The following is a 16,226-nucleotide window of genomic DNA, read 5'->3' on the forward strand; positions in this document are numbered from 1 at the left end:
CTATACCTTCCCCCTCCAAAAGGAGTTTTAAGCAAAACTTTAAGTTACTATTTCATCTTTCCCTGTAAAACCCTGTGGTGCAGAAATACAGCCTTTCCAGCTGATTCGATGGTTTAGCACTGATTGGAGCATGGGATCCAACTAGAATTGAATTGAGTTCCAACCTGACACTGTCCAGCTGTGTGGCCTTAGGCTAGTAACTTAATAGTTCTGAGCCTCAGTTTCTTCGTCTGTCAGATGAGAATTAGCACGTTTTCCTTCTCAAAGTCTACTGAGATAGTTCAATTTAAAAATGGCGGTACAGCACTCAGGCAGTGCCCGGCCAATGGCATGCATCCAGCGTGTGTTAGTATTACTGCTCCCAGCACCGCGACTCAGGTTGTCATTACAGTCATGCTGAAGGGGAGAAAGCCCTTCTCCGCCCCATGAGTTCATCACAGGCCACTTGCACTAAGGAGTCACGACGGTTACTTGTCGGAGTTGCACTGCCCTCAGAAGCAAAGGAAAGCCTTTCCTACTGAGTGAAGTGTCACCAAGTTAGCAGCCAGGCCAGGCAGAGACGGGGCACCCGAGAAGCAGGGGCACAGCTGTGCTCACGGAGCACCAAGGCCAGGGGTGACAGAGCTCTTTGGCCACCGAAGAAGTGATGAAATGACAGAGGCTTCCAAGGGCAGCTGTTTTCTTGGAAGCATTGCAACACTTTGGGGGAATGGTGGGACATCCTTGGGAAGGATTTTCAAGGAACTGTCTGGGGATCTTGGAAAATTTGGGTTCATTTCTTTAATCAAAAATATTTCTTGAGCAATCGCGATGTGTCAGGAACTCTTCTAGGCAGTAGGGAAACACACTCAGCTCGATGAATGGGGGCGCAACTTTCATGAACCTTGCATCCCAGGACTGAGTGTAAATATATAAACACTGAAGGGATTTTCCTTTAGTAATGTCTGTGAAAATAATACAATGTTTTGGGAACTATGGCAGAGAATGAAGGGGTAGTCAGGCAGGGCCCCACTGTGCGAATGGCATTTGAGCTAAACCCAGAATCGGAAGAAGGAACTCTCCCTGGGAAGATCTGGGGCAAGGCTGGGCTGGACAGAGGGAACGTCAAGTGCAGAGATCCTGGGTCAGGAATGGGAGACAGAGCAGGGGTGCCTGAAGCAAACTACAAGTGGATAAGCAGGTCAACACGGGAGAAATTGGGAGAAGCCAAATGGATCACAAAGGACCTTTGAGGCCACATACACAGACACACACACAAATGTCACTGAAAGAAAAAAAACAAACGCTTAAACTAAAAAGCTGGAGGAAGCCCAACTAAGTAATGGGGTGAAAGATCGTTAATTTGCAAACAGACAAATACAATGATGGAGTTAATTATCCAAGAGGAAGCATGTCCTCACTTTCAACACATATTAGGGTCCAGTACAAGGCTGGGCTGTGAGGATGCACGAACTCCATGTTCTGAGACACTGTCCTATTCCTATTTTATCAAAAATGGGTCAGTGGGCTGTATTTCCAAACATGACTCTAATAGAAACCGGTAGATACCATGGGACAACAGTGGACCTGGAGCCAGGAGGCCAGGAGTAAAGTTCAAATTGCAGGTCTGGGCTCCATCTACATGGAAGAACTTGGGAACTGCACTTGGCCTCACTAAGACTGTTTCCTCATCTTTAAGTTTAAAGTAATTGCTACCACGTAAGGCGGTTGTGAAAATTAAACAAGATCACGTATTTGGAAGTTCCTGGGAATTGTGACACATCACCCAAATATTTCTTACTGATTTTTCAATTCTTTTTTTTAAGCTGGATTCTTTTAGTAGAGCCTGTATTTTTTGTTTGTTTAGTTTTTTTTAAACATTTTTATTGATTTATAATCATTTTACAATGTTGTGTCAAATTCCAGTGTTCAGCACAATTTTTCAGTTATACATGAACATATATATAATTCTTTTTAACATGTCTTCTTAACATTTCTTGTCATTGCTGTTTTCAAGTAAAACCACTAGAGGTCAGAATTTCACGTAAATTGTTTAACTAAACCGCCAACATGGGAGAAAAAAAAATTTTGCTCCTAACCGGCACAAAATAATAAATTTAAGGCATAGTAAGAAATATAAAAATGGCTTTCAACAAAGATTGATAACTAGAGCCATGCTCATTCTCAAAAGTGTTACTCAATAGACTTCAACAAATAGGAAGAAGGATGGACAGAATTTAAGTGTCTATGATGTCTACACGGCTTAAAGTTCACATTGATTATCTGATATTACTCTTAAAACAGGTCTATAATGAAGCTCATTTTAAAAACAGAGAAACTAAAGCATACACGGATGCAGCACCACACTGAAGGTCAAGCAGATTGAATCCAGTGTCTTTTTTCCCATTAAGTCAAGCTTAGGAAATAATGCAATAGAAAATGATGTCTTTGAATTAAACAACATATTATATGACAGGTTACCATGAATGGTTTCCCACCTGCAGCTCTACATACTTTTATTTAATACCAAGTCTCCCAAATGAATTTAGGGAAAACGTTTATTGTCTGTTTCTCAGAGCATCTAGAAGTTTCTGAGATGATTAGCCATGGAGATAAATATAGATCAGCTTGCTTTTAGGAAAAATATATTGAACAAAAGCAATAAATGAGTTTTTAAAAAAAATGTTTGCTTAAATTTCAAGCTTGCTTTTTTTTTTTTTCTTTTTGTAGAGATAAATAAACAAATCTGCCTCCTTCAGGACTCGGGAGGGCTGTCCCCATGTTCATGAAGGGATTGAGGTAAGGTAGATGGCAGTGTAGATGTTGAGAGGAGACAAAAGATCATATCTTGTTTTGGGTGAGTGTCTATAGCATCCAGCACAGCGCATGGGGCAGAGGAAGGGCAGTCATGAAGAGGCTCTGGTTACATGTGCTGTGCACATAGAGGCAATTTGCAAAGAAAAAAACTGAGTTAACTGGGCCCTGACCCCAAGAGTGTGTAGTCTAACACCCGCTGGAAATGTAGGTCCAAGTTCTAGGGCAAGTTCTCCCTTAGCTTGACACCTTTAGCATCCCCCAGGATACCTGAGACTTAGTAGGTATTCAGCACCCTCCAGAATCTTGGACTCTCTTTAACAAGAAGGCAACTTAGAATCCATTTGATGCCAACTCCCCAGGCTCCAGGGGAAGAAGTCATGACACCAAGTCTGTTACAGACTTAGTTCAGGAACCCGGGGTTCTAGAGGGTCCTTCCCAAATCTTCCCACCCCAAGAGCACTCACTTCTTCATTCTGTCACATTTCTGGCTTGTTATCCTCTCTTAATTTCCACACAGGCTCAGGAAGAGGGTTAGAGGTTTCCATTACTTGAAATCTCAACAGTTTATAATGGGAAGGGAGAAGTTTTGTGTTAAGTAAGAAATTGAGGGTAGGAGGACTCAGGGTGGACACCATGCTGGTGTCCAGCAAATATTAATTGCCCTCTGTTCTCCCTCTTAAACTATTTATTTCTCCACTGCTCCTGACACTAATATATAGTATTTAATTCATCTCCTGCGCCTAAAATGGTGCTTAGCACTTAACAGCTATTCAATATATGCTGGCTGAATAGGAATGAATAGAATTGTTGAATTGAAATACATTATATTTTGGACATTATTTCGACAACACTTTGTCCATTCTTCTTTCAGTTTGAAACTTGCAGTTTCTACCCAAGGAAAATTATGTAACAGTTCTATTCTCAAATCGATTCTCCCATTTGCAGGGACAAGGGTAACTTAAATTTGGGGTATTTTCCATGAAATTCTAAGAATAATACAAAGTTTCCTATAGTCTGTGAAAAGTCCAGTAATGGTTTAAAGTAAATATTTTATTTCTAATTGAAACTTTCTTTTCTGAACATTTGCCCTCACATTATTCATTTATTCACCCAAGAAAGTATTTGGAAGCCCCAAGGTCTTATTGTTCCTCCCCACATTTGTTTTATGGTATCAAAGGTTAAAACTTGGCTTGCAATCTTAGGAGGAAATTAATTCACTGATTAAGAAAAATGCACTTTAAGCAATACACATTTAAATAACTGACAAGCATGGGGTAATGCATTTCTGTTTGTTTTTTTTTTAAAGACCCTTTTCTTCTACTTAAAATTTTAAGCAGCTGTAATTCTTCCACCCTCTAGCCTGGAGAAACACAGCATGAATTACTAATGAGGGAGCACCAATTTCTATTGCAGTGACCACTTTCAGAACAAAAGGGTCAGAGCTGAAACCAGGAAAACAGCAGTGTTTTTATCAACCAGTTGCTTGAAGCGCATTTGGACCTTGGCTCTACTTGAAAAAAAAAAAAAAAAAGGTTTGCAATATCCTATCATCCTTCAGCCGAAGGCACTTGGCCCTAAAGACTCCACTTTCAAATAAAGAAATGTTCATTTCTATACTACCTCCAATCCTTGATGAAAATTTTCCTTTTCATCGGAACCCAGGAGGCCATTCGTTTATGAAATAGATGAAAGAATTCATTTTTACTTTACTAGGCTTTTGTCTAGTAGCTTTACCAGAATCAGGTTGAGAAAGCAGTTACCATAAAAACAGCCCATGAATAGAGATACTCTGAAGGAAAAGACTGCTGGAGATTAAGGCCCTGCTCTTCCCTCTCCCCTGGAGCAGCCTGGAAGAGGGAATTTCCCTCGCCTGGGGTGGATTCCACCACATCCCTGCCCCGGGGCTCCCCGCCTCCCAGTGTTCTCTCGCCCAACATCAAGGCAGATTTTTAAATAAGTAACAAGACATTGATTTTCCAAGATAGAAGGAGAGTGGGAGGACTCTCGGGAGGGGAGCAGAGAAAGCCATTGGGAGTTAGAGTGGGGTTGAGAGATGAAGTCGAAGAGCTTACTTACTATCTATGAAAACCTCGTTTTTCTCTCCTCACCTTTGGGGCCTGGTGAAATTGTGTGTGTGGCACAGACTTCGGTGGTAGGACGGCCATCGAGGTCCAGGCCCAGACTCTGAATCTGGAAAAGAAAGAGCACGAGGAGGATGAACTGGTTTCTTCCAAGCCGGGCTCCAGGGCCACCCATTGCTGTGGTTCTTCAGAAAAGGGTTGCCCAGAAGTGCCAAACAAACAGCTTTATTTTAAATAAAACCTTCTTTGGGGAACAAGGGAAGTATCTGGAGCACACATTCCAAAAAGGGCTGTGAAGACAGGAAGGAAGCATCTCCTGGGTTGTTTATTTTCTCAGTATTCCAAATGAGCTGTACATTGTCCAGTCTGTTTATTTTCAAGTGACAACAGTTTATTGAAAATTATCTCTGAACTAAACACTCAACTGGGCAGGGCAGTAGAAACACCCCAGAGATGAGAGGAGACAGAGATGCCTTTGGCTCAGTGCATGAACAGCCAATTTCATACCCAAATTGTATTTGAATGCTGGGGCTCCTGAAAGCTTGAGCCAGAGATTTCTTGAACTACCTACATTTTATGTAATCACTGTGCGTGGCTTTGAGCTTTTTCCTAAGGAAATACTCATTACCTGCTGGTGGCGGCAGAACACATCCTCCCACTGCTCGCCACGACCTTATCCCCTTTCCTCTACAAAGAATTCTCCTGGGATTAAACCCCAAAGGAAAGAACACTAACTTGACTGCAGAGCAATTTGGCGATAAGTATCAAGAATATTAAACCTGTTTACAGTCTCTGGCCTAGGAATTGCCCTTCTGGTACACTATCTTAAAGAAATATCCTGAAACGTGGACAAAGCTTTATTTAAAAGATGTGACCAAAAGAAGAAGGGGCATCTGTTGCCTAAGGATATGGCTAATGGTTGATAAATCATAGAAAGTACAAATGTATGAGAGAGTTCAACATGACAATTTCATTAAAATGTTGTTTGCAGCAAGTTTTTGATAAAATGGGGAGAAAGAAGTGTGTGGTATCACATTTATTAAAAAAGCAGTCCAGGTAGAGATGATATAGCTGCCAATATAGATGTACATACAAAGGCAGAAATAGAGAGGTCTTTCTGCATTTATCTATTACCTATCGTTTACCTACCTATCCAGCCATCTGTCCATCTGTCTATCCGCTTACCTAGCTGTTCTGTCAACCCATGACCGGTATGCATAGCATAGGCTTAGTAAGAGTCTGAGAAACTAGAATCAGATCATAGAGCAAGGAGCTATCTTACCTTCTCCATTCCTGAAGAGGGAGGTTAATTAGGGGTTAAGTAAGGCCAGAAGGGGTCTTGGACCTACTTTCTTTGAAATTGGAAAAGAAGAATCTTACATATTCTGATAAGGACTAATAAAGAATTATCCCAAAGAGATGCCCTTGCAAGTCATGGTCAAGCTAAGGAACACAGGTGGATTTGTGTCCTAGGACTGCTGCGACAAAGTGCCACAAACGGAGTGGCTTAAACAACAAAGATTTGCTGTCTCACTATTCTAGACGCTAGAAATCTGAGCTCAAGGTATTATCAGCAAGGCCATGCCTCTTCTGAAGCCACTAGGAAAGGACCTGTTCCAGTTCCTTTTCACAGCCTCTGGAAGTGTCTTGGCTTGTGACTGCGTAACTCCAATCTTCACATGGAATTCTCCGTGTGTGTGTGTGTGTGTGTGTGTGTGTTTGTGTGTGTGTGTGTCTGTGTCCAAATGTTTCCCTTTTTATAGGCTTGCTGTTATTAATGGATTAGGACTCACCCTAATGATCTCATTTTACCTTGATCACCTCTGTAACAATCCTCTCAACACAGTTACATTTTGAGGTACTGGGGGTTAGGACTTCAACATGTGATTTTTTTTTTTTTTTTTTTTTTGTCTGGGGAGACACAATTCCACCCATAACAGCAGGCTTACAGCATGACCAAACTGATCTCTCCATAAGCAATACAGCGAAAGGGAGAGCAAGGAACTGGCATGATTTGAACAGCTATTATGTGCAAGGATAGGGCTGGTCTCTTAAACTTGTTTATCTTATTTAAATCAAAATAAAAATAGCCCCGTGGAATAGATAGTAATCCCCTCATTTTGCAGACAAAGCACTTGAGGCTCAGAAGATTTAAGCAGTTTGCCCAAGGTCACTGTGATGGTTGAGTCTATGTGTCAACTTGACTGGCTCATGGGTGCCAGACACTTGGCTAAACATTCTTTCTGGGCATGTCTGTCAGGATGTTTCCAGATGAGAGTAGTATTTGAACCAGTAAATGGAGTAATGCAGGTTGGCCTCCCCAACGTGAGTGGGCTTCATCCAAGCCTCTGAGGTCTGAGCACACCCGAAAGATGCGGGAAGGGAGAATTGGCTCTCTGCCTGCGCGCCTGAGCTGGGACTAGTTTTCTCCTGCACTTGGACTGGAGCTTACAGCATCATTTATCCTGGTTCTTGGGCCTTTGGACTGGGACTGGGACTTATACCATTGGCTCCCCTGATTCTCAAGGCCTCTTGGTTTGAACTAAAACTATGCCCCCAGCCTTCCTGGGCCTGGGCGTGCAGATGGCAGGTTGTGGGACTTCTCACCCTTCATAATCATGTAAGCCGGTTCCTTATAATAAATCTTTCTCTCTCTAGATACAGATATATATATAGATAGATATAGATGTAGATAAAGATATATCCTGTTTGTTCTGCTCCTCGGGAGGACACTAACTAATAGCCACCCATTGAGAAGGGGACAAAGGAAATTCAAATTATGTCCAAAAATTCCTGCTTTAAAAAGCTGAATATTCTCAAGCTTTGAAGGTGCATTCATTTTCACACATGCTTAAAATGTCCAAAGTGGATGCATTTGTCATGTTAACAGTGATAGGAAAATAGTGGGAATTAATAGAACGGTGTTAGAAGCCTCAAATTTCACATCTGTCATAACCAGATATATGACATTGAGCAAAGCACCCAACTTCAGTTGCCACAAGGCATATAAAGTGAGTTTGGACTTGATATTTAATGTACTTTCTTAGTTTTCTATGATTCTTTGAAAATAGGTGTTCTTTAAGTCATTTAGACTATTCAAAATCTATGTTATGTCTTTCATTTCTTTTCCAAGCATTGTCCGGCACACAATGAAAACGCATTCTTTACATTTATGTACAGAAATCCACTGGTAACAGTTTGAAGCAATAGTCCTCAGTATTTTTCCTTGGGATGTCCTATACCTGTTCTTTCCAGCATTTTTGTTTCAAAACTCAACAATGCATATAAATATCTTTCTATATTAATGAATAGACTATACCAAAATTTAAATTAGTGCAGATTATTCATCACAAGCTTTATATGTAAAATATGATTTGGTCAATCAATGCTCTATTGTTGGGAATTTGAAATTTCTCATGTTACAACACTGTTATGAACATCTCTAGAGCTCAATCTGTGGTCCCATTCCTTTTGACCTTGAAAAAGACAAACGTATATGACTTGGGAACTCACTGACTGTTGAGATCAACAGATAAGGAGAAATTTACTTATTTACAAAACAGGAACAGACTCACAGACATAGAAAACAAACTTATGGTTATTGGGGGAGATGAGGGTGGGAAGGAATAAACCGGGAGTTCGAGATTTGAGATACTAACTACTATATATAAAATAGGTAAACAAGTTTCTACTGTATAGCACAGGGAACCATATTCAATATCTTACAATAACTTATGTTGAAAAAGAATATGAAAACAAATATATGTACATGTATGACTGAAGCATCATACTGTACACCAGAAATTGACACATTGTAAACTGAGTATACTTCAATTTAAAATATATATAGAGAGATTAAAAAATAAAAAGTAACTCAGATATTATAATCATACTCTGCTCTCCTTTCTTGTGGAGACTATGTTCTCCAGGGTTGATGTTTTTTCTCATCTGGCTTATAAATTACAGTTCCCTTTTCTCAGCTTGTAAATAAAAGTGGATATTCAAAGAAGAGGACTTTCATAGACTAGAGAGGACTGCTCTCCTTTTAGCTAGGACTTACCAAGAACTGTGATCTTAAAAAACACTTTTCAGTTTCAATCTGGATGACAGGAAAAACATTATTGCCACTAAGAAACCTTGGTTAAGGGAAAAAAAAAATTGAGGGGAAAATAATGAGGCTTAGGTGAGTTTAAGGTTCAGGGAAATAACAGGATGGAGATGACAGACAGGCATTTTGGAATGCAGGTCTTGATTCTAGGGGAAAATCTAGAATTTGCGATTTCAATTTGAAAGTTGTTAAGTATGCATATTATAGATAGAAGTAGAATATTGAGTGAGAAAAGAATCTCAAGAGTAATGAATGCCAAGAGAGATCATATTCAGGGGCCAGAACTCCAAAGAAGGGTCAGCAAATAGATCAGAAAGGGAGCAAAATGTCATGGACGCCAAAGAATAAGAAAGGCCAAAGACATAATTGGTCCCAATTAATGCATGGATGTATAAGATGAAAGCTGAGAAAAAAGCCATGGGATTGAAAAGCTAATAACTTATAAATAGAATCTTAGGAATGAAAGAGGCCATTCAATGAAGAGATTTCATCAAGATGAGAGGAAAGGAGCGACAATGACCCCTGGGAAATTCACTACTGAACAGTCACCATCTTTAGAAAACTAACCATAACACTTACCTTCATTGACCCATGTCTCTCTTGCTTCCTTATTCTCGGCATCTAAGAACATGCTCTATTTCATCTTAAAGGTTCTAAACAGTGTTTAAACCAGAGTATAATTAAAACAGAATGGTGTGACATGTCAGACGATGGAATCTAGGACAATTTACTATGAAATGTGTTGATGAAGAAAAGAAAAACAACGCGAAGGAAGTATTAAGGGGCCCCTGTCTGTGCACTGTTGGAAGGGGGTGGTGAAAATGGATGAAAGCCGTGAGCCCAATGCTACTGTTTAAAAAGTTTGTAGAGGTTCCTTGATAACCCAGTAAACATGGAATTAGCAAATGACATAAATTTCTAAATGGGAGGGATGATTGAGTAAATGAAAAGAAGTTGCCAAATGATGTTAAATGTATTCTTTTTAGTGTGTGAAAAATTCCTAATGCCCAGCAGAAAGCTTCCTATTGAGACTTAGGAGGTTACTCTCAGTTATCTAGAAAAGGGAGCCATCGAGAAGTACAAGTCAACTCTGCTTTTTCTTTAAAACATAGTTTTGAAATAAGCAAGACATCAATCAGTATAAAGTTAGAAGAGGGTAACGGGAAACCTAAAAAGACCAGAATTAGTGGCTCATTTATGAAATTGTGTAATTCCGTATTTCCCTGGATTTTTCATCTTCCATTTCCCAAAGCATTGAAATTCCAGGCTTAAGATTTGTGCCTGTCTTAAAATGACATGCCACTAAAGTGAAGAACAAGTGATGTTTTCCTCCCATTCTTCTACCCATTTTTCATGGGTTGGATGGTGGCCCCATAAAAGATGTGTCCATGTTCTAATCTCCAGAACCTGTGAATATGATCTTATTCAGTTAAAGAGTTTTTGCAGATATAATTAAGCGAAGGCTCTCAAGATGAATTATCTGGATTATCTGGGTGGTCCTTAAATCCAAAGACAAGTTTCCTTAAAAGAGACAATCAAAGGGGACATGAGGACAAAAGGAGAAGGCCATGTAAAGACAGCAGCAGAGGTCAAAGTTATGAAGGAACACCTGGAGCCACCAGAAACTAGAAGAAGCAGGGAAGGATCCTCCTCTAGAGACTTCAGAAGGAGCTCAGCCCTGCGGACACTGTGACTTCGTACTTCTGGCCTTCAGAACTGTGAGATAGTAAATTTCTGTTGTTTTAAGCCACCCAGTTTGCAGTCATTTTGTTTGGGACAGCCCTGTGAGACGAACACACCTTTCCGGTGATACTCATCCACAGTTACTGGGAAGAAATGACACATCAAGACATTTACTCAGAGCCTGACAGGGACCTAGGAACATCTGTTCTTGTGCATTTTAATTATTGTGCATCCAGCTGAGATGATATCTGGAGGGAAATGAAAAACAGGATATTAAACCAGCATATCCCAAGGCTGAAGTGCTTTACTAGTTAAAACAGCATAATCACAAAGTGACAACCTCATCTCCTGAAGGAATATCCAGACAAAGCGATGTAACTTAACTTTGGGACCTGGTTTTGCCTTTGTCTGCTCACATATAAGTATCTTAATTAAAGTTCTCTCTTGTGAGTTAATTGAATGCAGTTTGTAAAAATGGAAACGAATAGAATGGCTCTTAAAATGACACATTTATAGAAAGCAATATGGTAACAGACACTCATAAAATTGTTTTATTATTTCTTACATTTTAAATCTCAAATTTATAAAAGCATTTTTTAAAAAAAAATCAAGTGGATTTTACAAGTCTACGGGATAAAACAGCAGCCCCCTGCTGTTCCAGCCCCATTCCTGATTCTTACTTCCATAATGATGCTATTTTAATAATTTCAGTGCTTCTGCTTTTATCCCTCCATATTTTTCAATAACAAATTTATACTGATGTTCTTGATTTTAATTTTTTTTCAGTTAAGATACTCACTGACTTCTTCACATGGAAGATGGAAGTTCCTTTCCCTTTCATCCACCTAACCCTACATCTTCCTCCACATACATTCCATTTCTTTCTCTTTGTAATTTAATAATATTATCATTTTGATATAGTATTCAATGTTCGTATTATAATGACTAAAAGGTATTCACAGCTGAGTCACATAAGGCATTAGGATTACATTTTGTTTCTTGACCTAACTTTGTGTTCACAAGATTTGATAATTGTGTTTTCTTTTGCATAGCTTTTTATGTACCAGTCCCATAACTACTAATTTTTGGAGATTTGTCAGTTCTATGGAAACCATAAAATGTTCAATTGGTTTCCATTATTTTTCTTAGAAATCCCTCTTCTGGAGCCCTCCAGTTTCTTGTTCCATCTGAATCTAATATTATTTAAGCCTGTGGCAGAGCTGTTATCTTGAGGCTTGTCTTCACCGCTGTCTAGGAATCTGTATTACAACTCCTTTCCCTGTAGTCACATCTTTTTTTTTCCCTCCTTGGTTTTATCCCTCATTCTCTGTAGAATGCCCTTCAGTAATTTTCCGAAAAAGAGTAAAGCTGCAGATATATTTTTGAGACACTGCATTCCTGAAAATATAATAACACTACCTCTCAATTATGTGACATTTTAATTGGGTATAGGATCCCAGGTTGAAAGCAATGTTCACCCTCAGGTGAACAAGCTAGTTTCTTCTAGCTTCCTGTGTTGCTGTTGAGCAGGTTGATGTCATTCAAGCTATCTACACTTTGTACAGAATACTGTTTTCCCTTCTCCAGAAGCTTTTAGGAGCATTTCTTCATATCTCATGTTCAGAAATTCCAGTAATAATGCCCTTAATGTGGCCCTTTTTGCATTTACTGCACTGGGTTATCTGCAGTCACTTTTCTGTTGCTGTGTCTTCTCTGTAGTCTCTGTCATTGTATTTATTATTATTTTTTACTCCATCACTGCAATTTTGGTGACATTCTGGAGTGAACAGAGCACGAACAAGTAGATTCAATCTGCCATATCGACTCCAATATCCAAAGATTACCTAATGATACAGCTTGAAACAGCTCCTGTGGGCAGGTGTCTTAAGATGTGGTTCAGCAAGCATATTCCTCCTCCTAAAATTGGTCTTGGGGAAGGAGTTCCACCTATGGCCACGGGAAGAGATCAGAGCATCCTTTCCACATCACGTGCATGAGACTAGACAAAGTTATTAAAAATAACATTTCAGGGCTCTGAAAACTGATCAAAGCAGACAATAAGTTTAGAAGCATTTATTTTTGAAAAGATGTCAATGCTTTGTGTAAGAATAGTGAAAGTATGAGTCCTTCATGCGTGGAGCCAACTGCATTCCTCCCCCATCTCAGGTAGTGAGAATAGCAGTTTTATCAGCACAAAGACAGCCAAAAAATCCAGCATCTTTGCTGCCACACAGACTCAATATGGAGTAGAGTGTGTGAAAACACATTTATAGATTAATGTAACCAACTAGTGAGTACAGAAATAAATCCTCACATTGATCGTTGGCAAAAGTACTAAGGCAATTCAGTGGGGAAAACGATAGTCTTCTTAACAAATGATGCCATATGGAAAATTGGATTGCCACATGAAAAGAAATGAACGTAGAATGTAGAACCACAACTTACACTGTACTCAAAAATTAACTCAAAATGGATCAACAACTGAAATATGAGACAAAACTATAAAACTTACAGAAGAAAACATAAAAGAAGATCTTTGTGACATTGGGCTAGGCAAAAAATTTCTTAGATATTACACCAAAGCCATGGTCCGTAAAAAATGATAAATTATAGTACTTCCAAATTTAAAACATTTGTGCTTAAGCACACACACATCATTAAGAATAAACAGATAAGTCATAGATTGGAGGAAAATATTTGCAAATCATATATTCAATAAAGAACTTGTAACCAACTGAATAATAATAGTACAAGTATCTAAATAAAAAACATGAGCTAAGTACTTGAATAGACATTTCTACAAAGAAGACAAATAGCTAATATACGTATGAAAAGATGCCCAATGTTGTTACTCCTTAAATTCCAATGAGCTATCATTACACACAGATTAGACTAGCCACAATAAAATAAAAAAGTGATAGTATTAAGTGTTGGCTTGGATGTAATATACTATTATCCTCATTCATTACAGGGACGGAAGTAAAATGGTACCGTCACTTTGGAAAACAGACTGGCAGTTTCTTTAAAAGTTAAATATAAACTTAAAATATAAGCCAGCAGCTCAACTCTTTGATAGCAACCCAAGAGAAGTGAAAACACACGTCCACACAAGTACATGTACATGAATGTTCATAGCAGTATTACTCATAAGAGTCAAAAGTTGGAAACAATACACATGTCCATCAAGCAGTGAATGGATTTTGGCCATCAAGTAGTGTATCCACACAACGGATCAATGATATAAGAAAAAGACCACTGATACATGCAGCACCATGGATGATGGCTCCTCTCCAAATTATGCTAAGTAGAGGAAACCTGAACAAAATGACTACATATTATATTATTCCTTTTACATGAAATTGCTGGAAGAGGCAAGAGTCTTAAGATAGAAAGCAGGTGAAGGGTTGCCTGAGGCTGGGGGTGGAAGCAGGAATTGAGTTCACGTGGGCACAATGGAACTTTTGGAAGCAACAGCTGTGTTATGAAAGTGTATGACAGTGATGGTTGCGCAACTATATAACTATACTAAAAATTTCAAAACCTCACTTTGAAGAGGTTAATTTATACGTCCATAAAACTGTATAACAACAAAAAAAACTAACATTAAAATTACATTCCAAACTTTTGGAATGTTACAATTCTTCAGAAGTGTTTGTAAGCCTGGAAATCATCAATTAGACCCAATTTGGTTTTGCCTCCACTTTGGGAATCGGTTCTTGCAGATTCAGCAAGTCATCAATCTTGTTTCCAGTTTGGTATGTACTGATTCAGTGTCCCTAAAGAGTGTCTTTATGTGAGGCTTTTTCAATCAAAGCAATCAATAAAAAAGTAACCAGAGAAAAGAAAAAAAGGTATATATATATAAAAATTACTAAATTGTATTATATAAATATATCTAAGTATAAACTTAATTACAAAAATTAATTACACTGTAGAGCACAAGTATCCCCAAACATTTACTTACTAAGGGATCAATACCCTCTTCTGGTCCTAATGGATCTTGAGGCAAGTTCTTGATTTTCGTTATTTTTGTTCTGTGATTAATTATACCTAGCAATTTCCTGAATAATATTGGATGAATTAGAATGGATAATTATTTGGGCACATAATGATGTTAGTTTGAGTTTGAATGATAGATATGTGTGATGAAAATGTATTCATTCATCTACTCATTCAGCAAGTATGTATTATTTATCAGGTACTGTAGTATAATATCTGGGGTTCCAGTAGTCCATAAGACACAGTCTCTTTCTTAAGGAATTTATTGTCTTTTTGAGGAGACAGAGAACTTTGAAAACAGTTGCCATTGCTCTTTTTATCTTTTCCCCATTCTGATAGGGATAAATACCAGGCATCCCATTGTCACGGAGACCTAGATGACAGGTAGGTGACCTAGGCTTGGTGGATCAGCAAAGGTTTCTTTTAGGGGATGTTTCATAAGCAGATTTTGGAAGATGTATTGGAATTAGCCAAGTAAAGTTGAGATGGAATGAAAGGAACACATTCCACACAGACAGAGGAGCATATGCAAAGTCTTGGTAGAGAGAGAGAATGATGTGTGTGGGGAACTGAAAACAGTTCACTGAGGCTAGAGTTTGGAACTTGATGGGGTAGATGAGGCTGGAGCTAAAGGTAAGAATTAGATCTTGAAAGGAATCATAGGTGCTACTTAGGAGTTTGGAAAACATACCAAGGGCAGTAGGAGTGGATGAAGAATTTTAAGAAAGGGGATGTTGCTGTTGGACCTGAAAATCAGAATATGAGAGGTTTGTCAGAGACAGGCCTTCATTAGCTTCACATAATAGAAACTCAGCAACAGTCACTTGCTTAATGAAATAAGAAGTGTGTTTTTGTTTGTTTATTTGTTTGCTTTTTTCAAATAATAAAGAATCTGAAGGCAGAGAATCCTACCATAGTAGTACCATACATCACCAGGGACCAAGACTTCTACTTTCTTGGCTTCATCATATTTTACATGTGGCTTCTCTCCTTATAGTCACAAAAGGGCTGCTATAATTCCAAACATTGCATCTACATTCTAGGCAGGATGAAGGGAAAGATTTTAGACCAACCTGAGGAAACAAAGACAGCTACTTAGTCATCTTTTCAAAGAACCATCTTGGAAAACTTCTGGGATCAATTCCAGTTACATCTCATTGGCCAGGATTATGTCCTATGCTAGCAGCAAGGGAAGCTAAGAGATCAAATAGTTTAATTAGGTAAATCACAGCTCTGGAAGCAAGAATGGATATCGAGTGAAGTAAATGGATTAAAAAAAAAAAAAAAGAAAGTGGAAGTAATTGCTTGGAAATGGAGGGTAAAGGAGAGGAAGGGCTCAGGGCAATCTGCAGGCCCCTGGCTTGAACAACTAGATGTGATGCCATTTACTGAGACACAAAATACAAATTTCAGAGAAAAGATGACAGATCAAGTGTTGGATATGTTGAATTCAACATCCTTCTGGAATATTCAAGGGGAGGTATCTGATGGCCCAAAAGAAATCAAAACCAGATGTACAGATTAGAAAGTCATCAACATATAGACTGTAATTAAAACCA

General features: G+C 38.7%; 1 protein-coding gene across 12 annotated transcripts in view; it reads right to left on the bottom strand.

Annotated features, from left to right (window-relative positions):
• Positions 1–16,226, bottom strand: part of COLEC10 (collectin subfamily member 10) — a 398,420-nt gene that overhangs the window by 32,068 nt on the left and 350,126 nt on the right. For 8 of the 12 annotated variants that reach the window (XM_064476878.1, XM_064476879.1, XM_064476883.1 and 5 more), the window contains one exon: positions 4,905–4,986. In XM_064476878.1, the coding sequence (XP_064332948.1) occupies positions 4,905–4,986 (82 nt within the window). Of the gene's footprint in view, positions 1–4,904; positions 5,131–10,784; positions 10,881–12,512; positions 12,668–16,226 lie in introns of those variants that run through there. The other 4 variants (XM_064476884.1, XM_064476882.1, XM_031439527.2 and 1 more) reach the window with 4 other exon arrangements.

Source organism: Camelus dromedarius, chromosome 20 (genome assembly GCF_036321535.1).
Source record: "Camelus dromedarius isolate mCamDro1 chromosome 20, mCamDro1.pat, whole genome shotgun sequence".
Lineage (NCBI taxonomy): Eukaryota > Metazoa > Chordata > Mammalia > Artiodactyla > Camelidae > Camelus > Camelus dromedarius.